The sequence below is a fragment of the Gastrolobium bilobum genome, unplaced genomic scaffold (genome assembly GCF_033153095.1).
Source record: "Gastrolobium bilobum isolate Gb01-03AN ecotype WA unplaced genomic scaffold, APGP_CSIRO_Gbil_v1 utg61060, whole genome shotgun sequence".
In the NCBI taxonomy this organism is placed as follows: domain Eukaryota; kingdom Viridiplantae; phylum Streptophyta; class Magnoliopsida; order Fabales; family Fabaceae; genus Gastrolobium; species Gastrolobium bilobum.
Window position 1 is genome coordinate 18,537 of NW_026898671.1, and position 15,013 is coordinate 33,549.

A 15,013-nucleotide genomic window follows, 5' to 3' on the forward strand; every position below is an offset into this window, starting at 1 on the left:
ATAGAACTTAGCTTACAAAACACTATGATCATTCCCTTGGCTCCCATCAACAATAGGTGTAACCAAAGGCATGAGCATAGGCTAAGTTCATCCAATGAATCAAGATATACAAATGATCATGGGCTTTCCAAATAAAATCCTATACATGTCAACTACAAAAGGCATGCATAAACTCAAAGAAGTGCCATATTTCACGCATAATCTAGGTATGGCCACTTGCCACCAGAGGCTCCTGCAGCATCCTTACCTGAAAGGGGGTCCCCACAACACGGGGTGAGATATACGAATATATCCAGTAAACCAGGGGTCCTTGGAGCATCTCTCCACCCCACAGTTCCATATCAGTGTAATAGCAATAACAATAATAATGCAGTAAATACATATCTATGCAAAGTGCAATACATCTCCAGGAGAAATCCCTCGAGCTCTCAAGCTGTCCTAAGGAAACTCAGATGCAAATAGTCCTACTGGCCAGCTAACTACCAAGTATGATTTACGCATCGTCATGCCACATACCAACATAGGGAAACACCATCCTATGCCACACCAAATGCATACACATACGTATAACAAAGCATTACACTATTTTATTGCATTTATATACACAATCACAACCTCCACCCTTTCAGGGCTTGGTAGAACAGTCAAGGGAATTACACCCAAGGTCCGAAGGCTTACCTCAATGCTTCAGTCGACCTTTGTTCTTCACCAACAGTTTCAGCAATCAACTTTTACAAACATACACCTACACATGGTGTAATGCAATCAACACATTGCATCCAAGAGTATTTCACAATCAACCATCAATTACTCAATTCAAAGCACAACCCAAGTATGAGCTTACCAATTCCAATGAGCTATTCAAGCTCCATAGCTTGCTCCAATGGTTGATCACTCACGGTTGGTCCAAATGTCTCAATCCTAGACATCACAAGGATCCAATCAATCATTCAACTCACTAATTGTTCAACATGCTAGAATACTAACCAATCCAAGCATGAATTTTCCAATATTATGAACAATTATCAAATGACTATCTAGGCTCATTTCCACCGATTAAATGACATTCCTAGCATTTTCCATAACATGCTCTAAGTTCCATTCTTCCTAGAACATAGCTAATTCAACTACATTTCATAAAAATCCCAATTTACTATTCACAAACCCTAACTCATGCAAATTTCAAGGAATCATGAGGTTCAAGGGTTAGAATCTTACCACCAATGGTCACACAACCAAGGATTGATGGCTCCTCAAGCTTCAATGGAGGTAGAAACTCTCAAAACCCCAATTTTCACCAAAGGGCCGAATTTTTGAGAGGTAATATCTCTCTCCACAATGCTCCCCACTCAAAACAAATCTAGGATTATGAAAGAGGGCGAGATTCTAAGCGATTTAGGCTTTTGAATCACCCAAAACCGTTGGGATTTGCTCTCTCTCTCTCTCTTTCCCTTTTCTTCTTCCCTCTCTTCTCCCTCTCTTCTCTTCTCCTTTCTGTTGCAGTCGACGGCAATGGGGGGAAAATGGGGATTCTTTTGGCTTTTAGTCACTTAACATAGGTTAAGTGGCTTTAAGCGGGTATTGGTTCGTCTATCTATTCAACTCCAATAATTACCAAACTTTACCCAAAAGTCTGGAATATTATTCTAGGAATATTACTATTTTTATTTTTATATTTTGGGTACTTTTGCCAGTACCCATTTATACCCCTTAATTTTCACTGAGTACACTTTTTAACTACAAAGTGACTCAGATTCATTTAATTAAGCCTTATACTTAATTTCACTCACTAAAACATGTTTAATTAATTAATTACACTTGATTTACTAATTAATTAAGATGGGCTATTATAACAGACAAGGAGCGGCTCCTGACAAGCTTCCAGCGGGGGTTACATGCATGAATGAATTGAATCGACACCCGAAAGGGAGGGATTCCAAAGGCTGTGCAAGTATAAAACTGCACAGTTTGGGATAGCTTATAAGAATTAATTGGTACTACCTATGCTAACAAGATGCATCTACTTTTCGGTAGCCCGGAACGGAAGAACTCCATAGTTAAGCGTGCTTGACTTGGAGCAATTCTGGGATGAGTGACCTTCTGGGAAGTTTTCCTAGGAAGTGTGCGAGTGAGAAAAAAGCACACTGAAAAGTCTCGTGTTAGTATGTGGGGATAGTCATTGATTCTTGAAGCGGTCAGGCATTACAAGTGGTATCAGAGCAGGGCCTCTCTTCCAGTACGGTGTGGTTCGAGGACGAACCAGGCGGAAGCTGGTGGGCATGTAACATCCCGAGCGCTGATGAGAGCGAGGAGTGATCGCCGGTGCAAAGAGGCACGGACAAGGAGCGACTCTTGACAGGCTTCCAGCGGGGGGTACATGCATGAATGAATCGAATCGACACCCGAAAGAGAGGGATTCCAAAGGCTGTGCAGGTATAAGACTGCACAGTTTGGGATAGCTTATAAGAATTAATTGGTACTACCTATGCTAACACGATGCATCTATATTTCGGTAGCCCGGAACGGAAGAACTCCATAGTTAAGCGTGCTTGACTTGGAGCAATTTTGGGATGGGTGACCTCTAGGGAAGTTTTCATAGGAAGTGTGCGAGTGAGAAAAAAGCACACTGAAAAGTCTCGTGTTAGTATGTGGGGATAGTCATTGATTCTTAAAGTGGCCAGGCGTTACATGGTTCAAACAATGATGGACTTTAGTTAAAAGGGAGAAACTCCTCACCACTAAAACATTTTTTTTTTAAACTAAAGCATAATTCAAATGTTTGTTGTTTAGTAAGATACAATGTAACACCTCCAAATTTCTAATAATTTTAACAACAATAAAATATTCCTATAATAGAGAAATTTTCAAAAAAAAAAATAACATTTAATTATTTATTAAGATCTTATAACTATTGTGAAAGCTAATCTAAAACAAATTTGGAAAAATATTACCGCCGCACCTGTACAGGAACAAGTACAAGGCTAACTTTATTACATTAAAATAAAACCAACAATTAAAGTTAAACTGAAAGAAGCATGTCTTACGCATAAATAAATAAAAATAATAATTAAACTCTAGAGCTAGCTATAAATCTTTAAGTCATTATCCTCACAGCCCACTGTTAGCCCCATCCTTTGCAACTTGGCTTATTGAAAATCTGCTCTCCCGAAGGATCATTGCATCCAAATAAACATTAACAGTCAGCAAAACTGGTAATCCTAATCAAAACACAATTTATATAACTCAAATATAATAATCACATAATAATTGAATCAGATATTATACATTTTCTTTATTAATTTTATTTAATGGGAATAGAATCATGGTAGACCCGAATAACCTATTGACAGTCTACCCCGTGACCCAGGAAACCCTGTTGTCAGCCAGGTATAATCAAAATTGGCTATATCAAAATATAAATCCTAATAGGAACACATCTTCCCAAAGTTGCTACTAGTACCCCAGAAAACCCTATTCTCAGATACCACTTTGGGAAGAATGGAAACATCATTGTCACATCATATAATATCAAAGGCATAAAGTCCAAAGGTTGTGTTCATCACTTTAGGAGGTACCGTACCATCCCAAAGCTATCTTCCCACCATTATTTATTACAATCACACACAATCAATTCAATCGTGTCATAATTCTCATAATTGAAAAGTTTTCTCAAATAATTTTCATAATTTCCACATCAATTTAACTAAGAGTCACTACTGGAAAAGTAGCAAATAGCAAGGGAAATTTGCGAGGAAAAAATTCCCTTGCCAGCTCCGACGAAATTTGCAAGGGAAAAACAATTGCGAGGGAAAATAGGTATGATTTCCGTTACTACATTTCCGTCGCAGAATCCCTTGCAGTTCGGTCGCAATTCCCTCGCAATTTGCAAGGGAAATTTAATCCCTCGCAAGAATCATAATTCTGCGATGGAAACAGCGAGGGAAAAAATTGGCGACGGAAGCTCCCTTGCAAAATCTAGGATCTGAAAATTGCAACTGAAATTTTACAATTTCCCTCGCTGTTAATTCTTTTATATTTTTAATCTATATTCTATTAATATTTTATTTTAAACATTTAACTTACTGTTTTATAATAATGTATTTGCAGATGAGCTTAAGAGGATGAGGGTGTCCCACTCCCAGATGCAGGAGCAATTGCATGCTACGACAGAGCAGCTAACTCAGCAAGCAGACTTTATGAAGCAGCAAGCTGACATTATGAAACAAATGCAGGAACAACTCCGACTTTTAATGCAGGACAAGGAAGCCAACTGCAACAAGTCGAAGGGACCGGCGCCGGATGATGACCCTGATGATGATGATGACTTTGCTAGGACTTTAGAGGCATACTAGTTGTTGTTTGTATGTTTTACTTCTTTTAGGACTTCAGAGATATATCAGATATTTTTTGTATGTTTTATTTTGTTTAGAACTTTAGAGACATTTTAGTTGTAGATTTGATGGTTGTTGTTGTTCACTTTTGTTGATATACTATTTAATTTTAATTTAATTGTTTATCCAGTATTTTTTTGGATTTCTGTTGCTCAATTTATGTATTTATGTTCATTTGGTATCCTTGTTGTTTACAGGAAAATTAAGAAAAGTTTAATACATTTTTTTTTATTTTAATTCCAGAATTTGTGGCGGAAATTTTTAAAATTCCCTTGCAAAATTTGTAGCATTTTGCGAGGGAAAATCAAAATTTTCCCTTGCAAAATTTCGTAGCATTTTGCGAGACAAAATTTGTAGCATTTTGCGAGGGAAAATCAAAATGTTCCCTTGCAAATTTTGCAACGGAAATTTAATACACCCCTTGCAAATTCTGCTACGGAAGTTTGCAAGGGAAATTATACTCGATATTTTTGTCGCAATCTGCGATGGTAAAACACTGTAGATAGGTCTGTTATTTGCAAGGGAAATTTACTTTTTTGCAAGGGAACTTTTCCGTAGCAATTTGCGAGGGAATTTTCATATGACAAATTTCCCTTGCAAATCTATTTGCGACGAGGGTTTTAGCGAGGGACGGTGTTCCCTCGCAAATTCCGTCGCAGACAGTTTTTGCAAGGGAATTAGGCTGTTTTGCAAGGGAATTTTTTCCTTGCTGATTGTGAATTTTCTAGTAGTGAGTATAATTTCCAAATCAATATCATAATTCAAATATCTAGCATCTATCAGAGTAAAACTCAAATCCAATCGTCATATCAATTACTCATTAATTCTAGGGTATCAAAACCATAATTTACATGATTATTCAATAAGATTCATATCGCACATAATCAATTTTCCGTCGTTTTATCAAAAGTAAAATTTATACTATATATAATTCGTTATCTATCTTCTCCACTTATCACCATCAAAACATTAAGATTATTCCTAAAATAATTATATAATTAATCATGTTATTTTCTAAGGGTTAAAACCCAATAAAGTTCCCAATAATATTCATAAATAATTACCCTATGACTAACTAAAGGTTAGGATTATATATAATAAACTTCATATAAAACTAATATATTATTTCCTAAAGGTCAAGATAGCAACATTAAACAAAATATCATATAAAATTAAGGGCTTCGCATCTCTGTAGTGACTACAAAACTTTATTGGGTGCAGCAGACACAAGCAAGTGGGTCCCACTTGCTCTTTTTTTTAAAAGCACATCAGGATATGGAACCGTATCCTAGTGTTGTTGTATAAAATTTTTTTGCAGTGACAAGAAAGATATAAAACCCTAAAATCAATCTATTAAACCTAAAGGATTAGGAAACACCCAATAAATTCCATATAATAATTTTAGGGATAGGATATTGTGACACCCCAGTGATGTTACACCCATGTGACACCCAGTCAATCTCACCGTTAAATTAGGTTTTTGATCTAACGATCCAGATTTAATCCTTATATACACCCTCATTTCCCCTTCTCGCTCCCCTTTCTCTCTGATCATACTCTCTCTTTTCCCTTCTCTCTCATCAAACTCTCTCTCTTCCCTTCTCTCTTCCCTTTCTCTCTGATCCGCCGCCGCCGCCGCCGCCCATAGTCGCCGTCGTCGCGCCGCCCGACTCCACCTTCGTCATCCTGAGCCGCCCACTCCACCGCCTTGCCGCTGCCGTTCCAAACTTGTGCAGCGAATCATAGATTTCCAGATCCGATCTCAACACAAGTGTTTTCCTCTCACTCTCTTCTCTCCCAAACCCCATATCATTACATGGTAAAAATCAAAACCCTTTTTTTTCCCATTTCAGTTCGTTATATTTTGAACATCTGACCCACACTGCCAAATTTCTCTTGTAAAAGTTGCTGTAAATATTTAGGGGTTATCAATACTGTGAAATATGAATAGCATTTTGTTGTGATAACTTGAAGAAATTGTTTTTGTTTCACTTGCAAATTTTCATTGAAGATGATATATAAATCATCTTGCTTGTAAGGTTAAACTTCTTCCATGGCCACCACTTTCTATTCTCTAACAATATTTCTAATAGCAAAAATGAACTGATTATCTTACAATTACATACATAAACTAGGTGTGGAAAATGATCCAGAAAAAGATGGAATATGTTGAAGTAATAGTCTTGAAGGAACCAATTCATCATTTACGGGCACATGATGAAACAATTTTTGCAATTACTGAAAGCCAGGGAATAAAGGTGATTCTTCAATGATTTGTGACATGTAGCACTGAAACTTTAAAACAAAGTCACACACATATGTACCACCAAGTCTTCTCTATTATCTAGTTATACTGAAGTTGACCACAGTTTTGATTAGTTCAATAGAATTATTTATATTTTTTACCATTTGCAGCTAATTAAAGAATCAAGAGTGATAGGAGATATTATCAAAGGTAAGGAAGCAAAGTGCATGGCAGTGGCTCAGAGAAAGTTATACATTGGTTGCACAGATTCAAGCATACAGGTTAGTATTTTGTTGCTTGACATGCATTCTGGTACCAATAAAATACAAGCATGACATGATGCTTTATTTTAGGAGTATTCCACACCATACAACCGGGAAATAGAAATCAAAGCACGTACAAGGAGTTGGAGGAAGCAAAGTAAGCCCATCAATTCAGTTGTAGCATTATGTAGCTGATCTTTATATTTTGTGTTTTTCTTAAATATGTCAGATTGAGGACCAGGGTTTGAGCAGCAGCTTTTTTCTTTCATTTGTGGAGGAGGATGTTTGCTCTGAAATCTGTGTACTTGAGCCTTTACTGGAATTAAGTGATACTGATCAAGACATTTAAGGGAATGGAAAAATTAAAGCCAAAAATCAAGCCATGGAGTTCTCTGTGGACCATGATTGGTGTGCAGTAGTTAAAATACTACTGAACCTCCTGCTTGATGAAACTTTTTGTTGTACAAGGGAAAGGAATTGTTGTATTTTTTTGTATTTTATGATTGTTGTTTATAAGAAGCTATTGTTGTATTTTTTGAGGCATATTTTTGTCCTGTTTATCTAATTCGGTTGAAAAGGATGCTGATATAAAAATTTATATCGTACACATTGTTTCAATGTATTGAAAATTGCGTCTTTTTCTCCTTCTTGCAATATTTTTATAATTATTTCCTTTCATATTTTTATTCTTTTAGTTTCCATATAAAAACTGCAAGTACACATGCCACCTACACCTAATAAAGAAACCGTAGGATACTAGGAGCAGGGATACGATCATTCAATTTCAAGGTTTTTCTCAGGCTTCCTTCCATAGTGAGTGAGTGGTGACTTTGACAGTGAATTGACATTATTAAAAAGAAACATGGCCACTAATATAAAAAACTCAATACAAGAATAAACCAAATTACAAAAAATATTGTTCAATGATACAATATGTCTTATAGCAACTAAAAGAAATAATAAATTAAATGATAATCATGTAGCAAATGTCATGTAACCCAAAATAAAAATAAAAAAACTAAAGTCAATGTAAATTTTTCTCTCTACATGTACGCTTATTATGTCCTCGTTTCTTGCAATTTCCACAAATATCAGTATTCTTTGATGCTTCTTCAATCCAACTATGAATTCTACGTCCCTGTGAGATATTGTGTGACTCCCGTTTTCGACCTTTCGTTTGTGAAATGTTGGGATCATTCAATCTCATCATAGATGACTCTTCAGCTTGAGAACTCAAGTAATGTGAATCAAAATCCTCAAGACCAATACTATCATCAGGTCTTGGAAATTTTTCTAAAGATTCAGTGAGAGAATCAAGACCATCACAAGCGAATCTAGCTGCTTCGTTGGACCTATCTGCAAGCTCAATAAGTTTTGAAACTCTAGAGCGTATTTCAAAGCCGCGAAGGAGTCCCTCTCCATCAAAATTACAAATGTATTTATTTGTACTAATTATATCATTTTTTTCTTTGCTCCAGCGTCGCAAAATCATATGTTCAGGGATCTGCTCAACATTTTCAACCAAAAAAATAGAAATAATATGCTCACATGGGATTCCCATGAACTCAAAATACTGACAAGAACATCTTGCTTCTTTATTTTCCAACTTCATCTTCACAGTTGCAGAATAATCCTTCTCTTTCCTATTAAAAACTCGATAAGTAACCCACTCAGCATCATCTCCAATTTTCTCCTTAGACAGACGAAAATTATGAGAAAGCACATCACTAAACTTTGTGAAAATTGCACGCGTATAAATCTTAGCTGCATGTTCTTCCAATGGCATATTCAATGTTAAACGCCTTTCTTTGTGCCTAGATTCAAAGTCTTGTTTTTTGAATGAATCATAACGAGCATCTACTGCTTGATTATATTTTTCTACAAATTCCTTTAAGGTTGTGCCAGATGTAACAAAACCATCAAAGAATGAATTGATGCTTTCATTATGCTGAGTGGTGTTCATACCAGCAAAGAAAATGGATCTGTTAAAGATTGGTATCCAAGACGCTTTAATTGAATAAAGTGACTGCAACCACTCATTCTCATGAAGACCATAGTTATCAAGAATACGTTGCCATTTGTCTTCAAAATCTTGAGTGCTCTTTTTTGTATGGATACAGTTATTGAAATCGCTCTTAAATGTGGCATGTTGCTGATAGACATAAGACAATTTTTCTGGAAATTTTTTTGTGATGTGCCACATACAAAATCGATGCTTGCTGTTTGGGAAAACTTTGGATACTGCATTGGTAATTGACATGTCCTATAAATTCAATGACATATGTAAGAATACAATAATTAATAAATGAAACAATTGAAATTATGTACTTAAAATGATTATACCTGATCAGTAATTATAGCGCCCGGATGTTTCCCATTCATTCCTCGAAGCCATTCCTTAAATAGCCAAATAAAAGTATCTTCTGTTTCGTCTTTCAATAAAGCACATCCGAACAAGATTGACTGTAAATGATTATTTACACCAACAAAAGGTCCAAATGGCATTGAATACTTATTAGTTCTATATGTCGTGTCAAATGTGATGACATCACCAAAAAGCTCATAAGCTTTCCTGGACCTTGCATCAATCCAAAAAAAGCTTTCCATGCGATCTTCATCGTCACATTTAATGGAATAAAAGAAATTTGGATTCAATGATTGTTGTTTAGCACAATAGTTTAACAGAGCTTGTGCATCTCCTGTGTTATATATTCTTCTCCTCACACTTTTTAGATGGTTATAACAATCTCGACTATCAAATGATAACTCATCGCCTTTGAAGATGGTAGCCACTTTTCCTGTGGGCAAGCTTGCATCACTAAAGTGTTCAATCAACGATCTTGCAGCATTAGACATTTTTCTGTGTGATCTGAGATAACGAACACTCTTTGGAGTCACAAGATCATGATTATGGTTGTCGTCAAATAGTGTAATTCTCCACATTTTTGTGTTTACACTCTTATAAGCATTTACACTAGCTTCACACCCAATTCGTAATGATGATGTCTTCTTTAATTTGGTCTGACAAACTTGAGCAACATCTTTATCATTTTTTTTTGGTGGATGACCCTGTCTAGCACAAACTAGCTTGACGAAGTTGTCCCTCCTTGTTCGTATTCGAATTCTGAAACCTTTTACCTTGCTATATGCTGTATACAAGTCCACTACACCCTTTTGTTCGGAAAATTCCATTCCAACCTCAATAAAAATATTAGAATTCTTTGTCGGTGTCAAGGGAACGACATTTGGAATGTTATCAATTAAATCATTCGATATGTCATCTCCTAAATGAGTAGGCATCTCTTCTATAATTTCATCATCACTGAAGTTGATGTAATCTATTGGATCATCATCCATATTCAATAAGTCATCTCCCAATTCACCAGGCATGTCATTCCTAATTTCATCATTTAAGTCATTGTAGTCCGAATGGTCATCCATAATATACCTAAAAATTTAAAACCAAGAAATCATGTGTTCAGTGTAAGCAAGGTAAACTAGCTTTTGCAAAAATTAGAAGGAAAATTGCTATCCTACAAGATGTTTGCCCGTGATACAAAAGCTTCAAGAAATGAGTAAGTTCTTAATACTTGAATTTATATCTCTATTCAATAGAAATAGCACATACCAAATTCAGCTATGGCTTTTGTAGATAAGAGCTACCGACTATACAACTTGAGTCAGTGACAATGCTTATAAACAATAAAATTTAAAAACTTGACGCTACTGCATTTTGTCATTGTGAGAACTCTTTCCCTTATTGCATTGTAAGTAATGGCTTTTGGCAAATGATGCCTATGAAAAGAAGAATGAGCCAAGAAACAAGGTATCATAAATAAATAGAAGTTAGAATCAACCTCTCAGCCACTGAGTATTCCAACTATTATTCTTTATAATGTTGACCATAACTCATAATGATCACAACCACACGGTTCAACATTCCATGCCACTACTACTCTTCCATATTTTTAATGAAGGCATTGTACCCATGTTCTTTAGGCGGCGGAAATTAAAGTTTATAAAGTAAGAAAACCAAAAATAAATTATTGGCAAAGTTGATGCACCATAAAGCTAGATAGCAAGAATAATAGCATAACTAGTGAGGTCGTATTTTAGTTCAAAATAGCAAGGCAGCAAAGACCAACAGAATTAAACATCACAAACAAAAAATAAAAAGAAAAACTTATATGACTAGCAAGCATGTATAACAGAAAATAATATGCAGCACCTGCCCATGCAGTTTCAGCAAAGACACCGGCTGTTCTCAGCAAGGCTGAAGTGCACCTTGAAAATTTTCACAGAAAGGTCAGACTTACTTTACCAGATGCACAAAATTTCTGTCAAAGAGAAGCAAAAATTGGTATAATTAGGAGGCAATGCAGAAACTGGAGGAAAAAATCAATTTCAGAAAAAATCGTTTCTTTCTAATTTCTTTTTCTTATAACAGAATATTTTAAGAAACCAATTCTCAAAACAGAAAAATTTCATTGCAATGCCAAATTTCACTAAAATAATAAGGCTTTGATGTGAGGTGCTACTCACATCCATCCACGGTAACTGGGTTTTCTATCTAGATCATTGTCTCTCTAGTTTATGCAGGCTTCATAATCTCCAATTGTGAACTATTTTGCATGTGATAATTGAAGAACTTTCCTAATAAAGGTATAGTCTATAGAGAAGATCATGCAATAATTTCAAAACAACTCTTAAAATGGATTCAGCTCTCCTTAATTTAAGCTTGGCATTCTTCTCTTGAGTTTGTAACTTCTCATTCATATTTTTTCCATGCCCTAGGTTTGGTATTTTCTGAGCTGGGTCCTCCCGCAATTGCATAAGCCATTTAAAAGTTGTCAACAAATTTATTCATAAAAAAGAAGAAAGAAAAAGCTGAGTCATAAAGCCAATTTGAATCTTCGTTGCACAACATTATAGAGGGTTCAATACAAATATCAAGCTACTGTCTACGCATATACGCTTTGTCTTTCTTCCTAAAAGGCATTTAGTACTATATATCAAATTTACACAAACTAAAATCAGGAATTTCAAAGGTGAATCTGACAATACTTCACGTGAGCAAATGAAACTTTAACCTGACCTCATCACCCATATTGATGGTTATGACCAATCAAAATGAAATTTCAAAAGAAAATAAAATTGTCAATGTACCTTTCCAGTTTTGGTACCCTGAGATAATCACATTCCTGTAAAGACAAAATAGTTTTAATACACACACGTGACCATCAAATTTGGGAGAGAAAATTCAGCTGTACGTGACCATCTCTGATTCGCTCCACAAGTTTGGAACGGCAGCGGCAAGGCGGTGGAGTGGGCGGCGCGGGATGACTGAGGTGGAGTCGGGCAGCGCGACGACGGCGGCTATGGGCGGCGGCGGCGGCAGCGGTGGATCAGAGGGGGAGGCGCGGCGGCGGCGGTGGATCAGAGAGAAAGGGAAGAGAGAAGGGAAGAGAGAGAGTTTGATGAGAGAGAAGGGAAAAGAGAGAGTATGATCAGAGAGAAGGGGAAGTGAGGGTGTATATAAGGATTAAATCTGGATCGTTAGATCAAAAACTTAATTTAACGGTGAGATTGACTGGGTATCACATGGGTGTAATATCACTTGGGTGTCACAATATCCTATCCCATAATTTTATATAAAACAAATCAATGGTGCCCTAAACATCGGGATTACATCAAACAAGATTCATATCAAATTACCACATGACTCTCTACGAATTAGGATTACAAACAAAAATTCATACAAAAGATAACCTACAAATACCTAGGGATTAGGGTTACATATACCAAATATATAACTAACTTCTAGAAGAAAAATGATTTGGGAAGAGAAGGCCGGTTTGTAGCCAAAAGAAAAAGAAAAAGAAAAATTGAAAGAAGAAAGAGTAGAAGAGGATAAATGTTGACAATTAGAAGTGATTTGATTTGGTTAGGTTAGGTCTTTATTTATAGTTGGAGTTCTGGGCTCAGATATCGGTTTCGTACAATTATTTCCTTTTCTTCTTAATGTTTTTGTGGCTCAGAATATCGCTGACTTATTTGCTAACTCAAGGCTGCCTCATAATTGACTCATCATATTTAATCAAATAAAGTTTGTTGACTCATCGTAATCCAATCAAATATTACTGCATAAATGACCAATCAATTAATAATTCAATTAATCATAATTTATCATTAGTCCTAATTATATATATATATATATATATATATATATATATATATATATATATATATATATATATATATATATACATTATTATTATTATTACTAATTTATAATTTATTATTATTATTATTTGGGAGATTACATACAACTTGACATTAAATATATATTTATGTAGAGAAAAATATTTTTTTTAACCCTAGTGACATGATTCCAATGTTAAATGAATAGAACCAAGATCACATTAAAAAAAATTGTTTTGCGGGCAAAACACAAAAGCGGTGTATCACTAGAAATAATAAGATATGCATACCGAAAAAAAAAAAAGAAATAATAAGATATAATTTCATGATTGTAATAGGATAGACATAGTTAGACAGACTTTGAAGATACTATTTCGAATATTAGTATTTGATTATTTGACCATGAAAGTTAACTCTAGTGTTTTAAAACCCCGCTCCAGGGTTGACCCTTTCGGGTCACTGACCTCTCTCTCTGAGAGTTTGGGGTAGTAGTTAGAACTTACTTGCACGTTGACTTCTCTAACCCCTGAAACTCTCTGTTTGAACTCGTGACTCCTGGGTTAGAGGGGTCAAAGGGGTAACTGTATTTTTTTGATAAAAAAAAATTAACACAAAATGACGTCGTTTGATGTGTAAAAAAAAAAATTCACAACTGCCTAGATTTAGAAGTGGATCTAAAATATGAATCGTTCTTCTTCTTCTTTTCCGATCTTCTCTCCCAGACCCAGGCCAAGTCTCCCTGTTCAGGTGATCTCCTCCACCGTGTTGGTTTTTCTCTCCCCACTGTTAATTTGTCCTGTTGCCGCCTCTTCTCCGCTATTCTTTATTGGGTAAGAGATCTCCTTTCACATAGTGTTGTAAGTGCATGAGAAGGACAAGAAGGGTCTGAGTTTGATGATATAACTTTTCGTTAACTCCATTGGAATATCTATTTTATACTTTGATAGTTTGATACTTTGATTAGTTTGTGAATATTGATTTGTGGATGTATTTGGTTGAATTATGTTAATTATATTTTGAATGATTGGTGGTTTGATTTTTTTGAATTTTTCATATATAATATATATTTATATTTTTTTAATGTATTAAAATTAAAATGTCTCATAAGGCTTGTGATATGACTGAACATTAAAATAAAAAAATTCTTTCTTCAAATATTTTGCATAAAAAGAAAAAAAAAAGGTATACTATAAAGTCTTTTTGATGTAATACACTAGATGTAATCTAGAATTTAAAAAAAAAAAATGAATCTTGGTAATTTAGCTCCATCTTATTATTATTTTTTTCTTAAATAGAAGGTATTTTACGTTAAGAAATAGGCTAAGCATTGTGATAAGTAGGGACATATTTTGCTTAAACAATCCCACACTTTCATATAGTAAAAATTCACACTTGCCTTTTACCAAAAATAAAAAATAAAAATTCACACTTGCCTTGAAAAAAATAATCAAAATCCGCCCTAGCTCAACCCTACGCTTATGAATAATTTAAATTAAATTTATACAATATATAATCAATCACAATCCTAAAATTAGTTACACAACTTGAGTTAATGTATATAATGAGATACAAGCCCCCGGTATAGTTAAGACACAAGAGGAACCAAATAATTAATACAGCTAACTTTATTAATAACTAAGTAAAATATAATATTCATGCCATGTTCTCTTATGGGAACGAAAATTGAATGCGACTATATACTTTACATTATGTACTATGACTATATATTTTACATTATGTATTATCGGTAGTATACAGTATAAAGTATAAAAATTATTATTTTTTTCTCTAGGACAATTGTAGCTAATGTGACACATTCTTATTCGTCAGATATATCTGTTACCATAATATATTAGATTTTTCCCTCTTATCGGATGAGTTTTTTTTATTATTTAAACTAATTTAATCTGATT

General features: G+C 34.8%; 2 protein-coding genes across 4 annotated transcripts; one reads left to right on the plus strand and one right to left on the minus strand.

Annotated features, from left to right (window-relative positions):
• Window positions 1-5,949: 5,949 nt before the first annotated feature.
• On the plus strand, window positions 5,950-7,501 carry LOC133318183 (putative E3 ubiquitin-protein ligase LIN). 3 transcript variants are annotated; one of them, XM_061520163.1, is made up of 5 exons: window positions 5,950-6,210; window positions 6,527-6,649; window positions 6,807-6,917; window positions 6,990-7,056; window positions 7,129-7,501. In XM_061520163.1, exons 1-5 carry the CDS (start codon window positions 6,208-6,210, stop codon window positions 7,131-7,133), a joined length of 309 nt encoding a protein of 102 aa, XP_061376147.1. In that variant the 5' UTR covers window positions 5,950-6,207; the 3' UTR covers window positions 7,134-7,501. The 3 variants fall into 3 exon arrangements, with proteins under 3 accessions (XP_061376147.1, XP_061376146.1, XP_061376145.1); XM_061520162.1 differs by having other exon boundaries at window positions 6,990-7,501; XM_061520161.1 differs by lacking the exon at window positions 6,990-7,056.
• Window positions 7,502-7,923: 422 nt separating this feature from the next.
• Window positions 7,924-12,365, minus strand: LOC133318181 (protein FAR1-RELATED SEQUENCE 5-like). The gene is made up of 4 exons (XM_061520156.1): window positions 12,066-12,365; window positions 11,128-11,236; window positions 9,243-10,347; window positions 7,924-9,162 (listed from the first exon to the last, which is right to left on the minus strand). The coding sequence occupies exons 2-4, from the start codon at window positions 11,133-11,135 to the stop codon at window positions 7,924-7,926; spliced, it is 2,352 nt and encodes a 783-aa protein (XP_061376140.1). The 5' UTR covers window positions 11,136-11,236; window positions 12,066-12,365.
• Window positions 12,366-15,013: the final 2,648 nt, after the last annotated feature.

Bases quoted from the DNA above. Each gene is read 5' to 3' on its own strand.
- LOC133318183 (XM_061520161.1), top strand. The intron at 6,650-6,806 runs GTGATTCTTCAA...TACCATTTGCAG, and splicing joins CTGAAAGCCAGGGAATAAAG to CTAATTAAAGAATCAAGAGT. The intron at 6,918-7,128 runs GTTAGTATTTTG...TAAATATGTCAG, and splicing joins GCACAGATTCAAGCATACAG to ATTGAGGACCAGGGTTTGAG.
- LOC133318181 (XM_061520156.1), bottom strand. The intron at 9,163-9,242 runs GTATAATCATTT...TTGAATTTATAG, and splicing joins GCGCTATAATTACTGATCAG to GACATGTCAATTACCAATGC.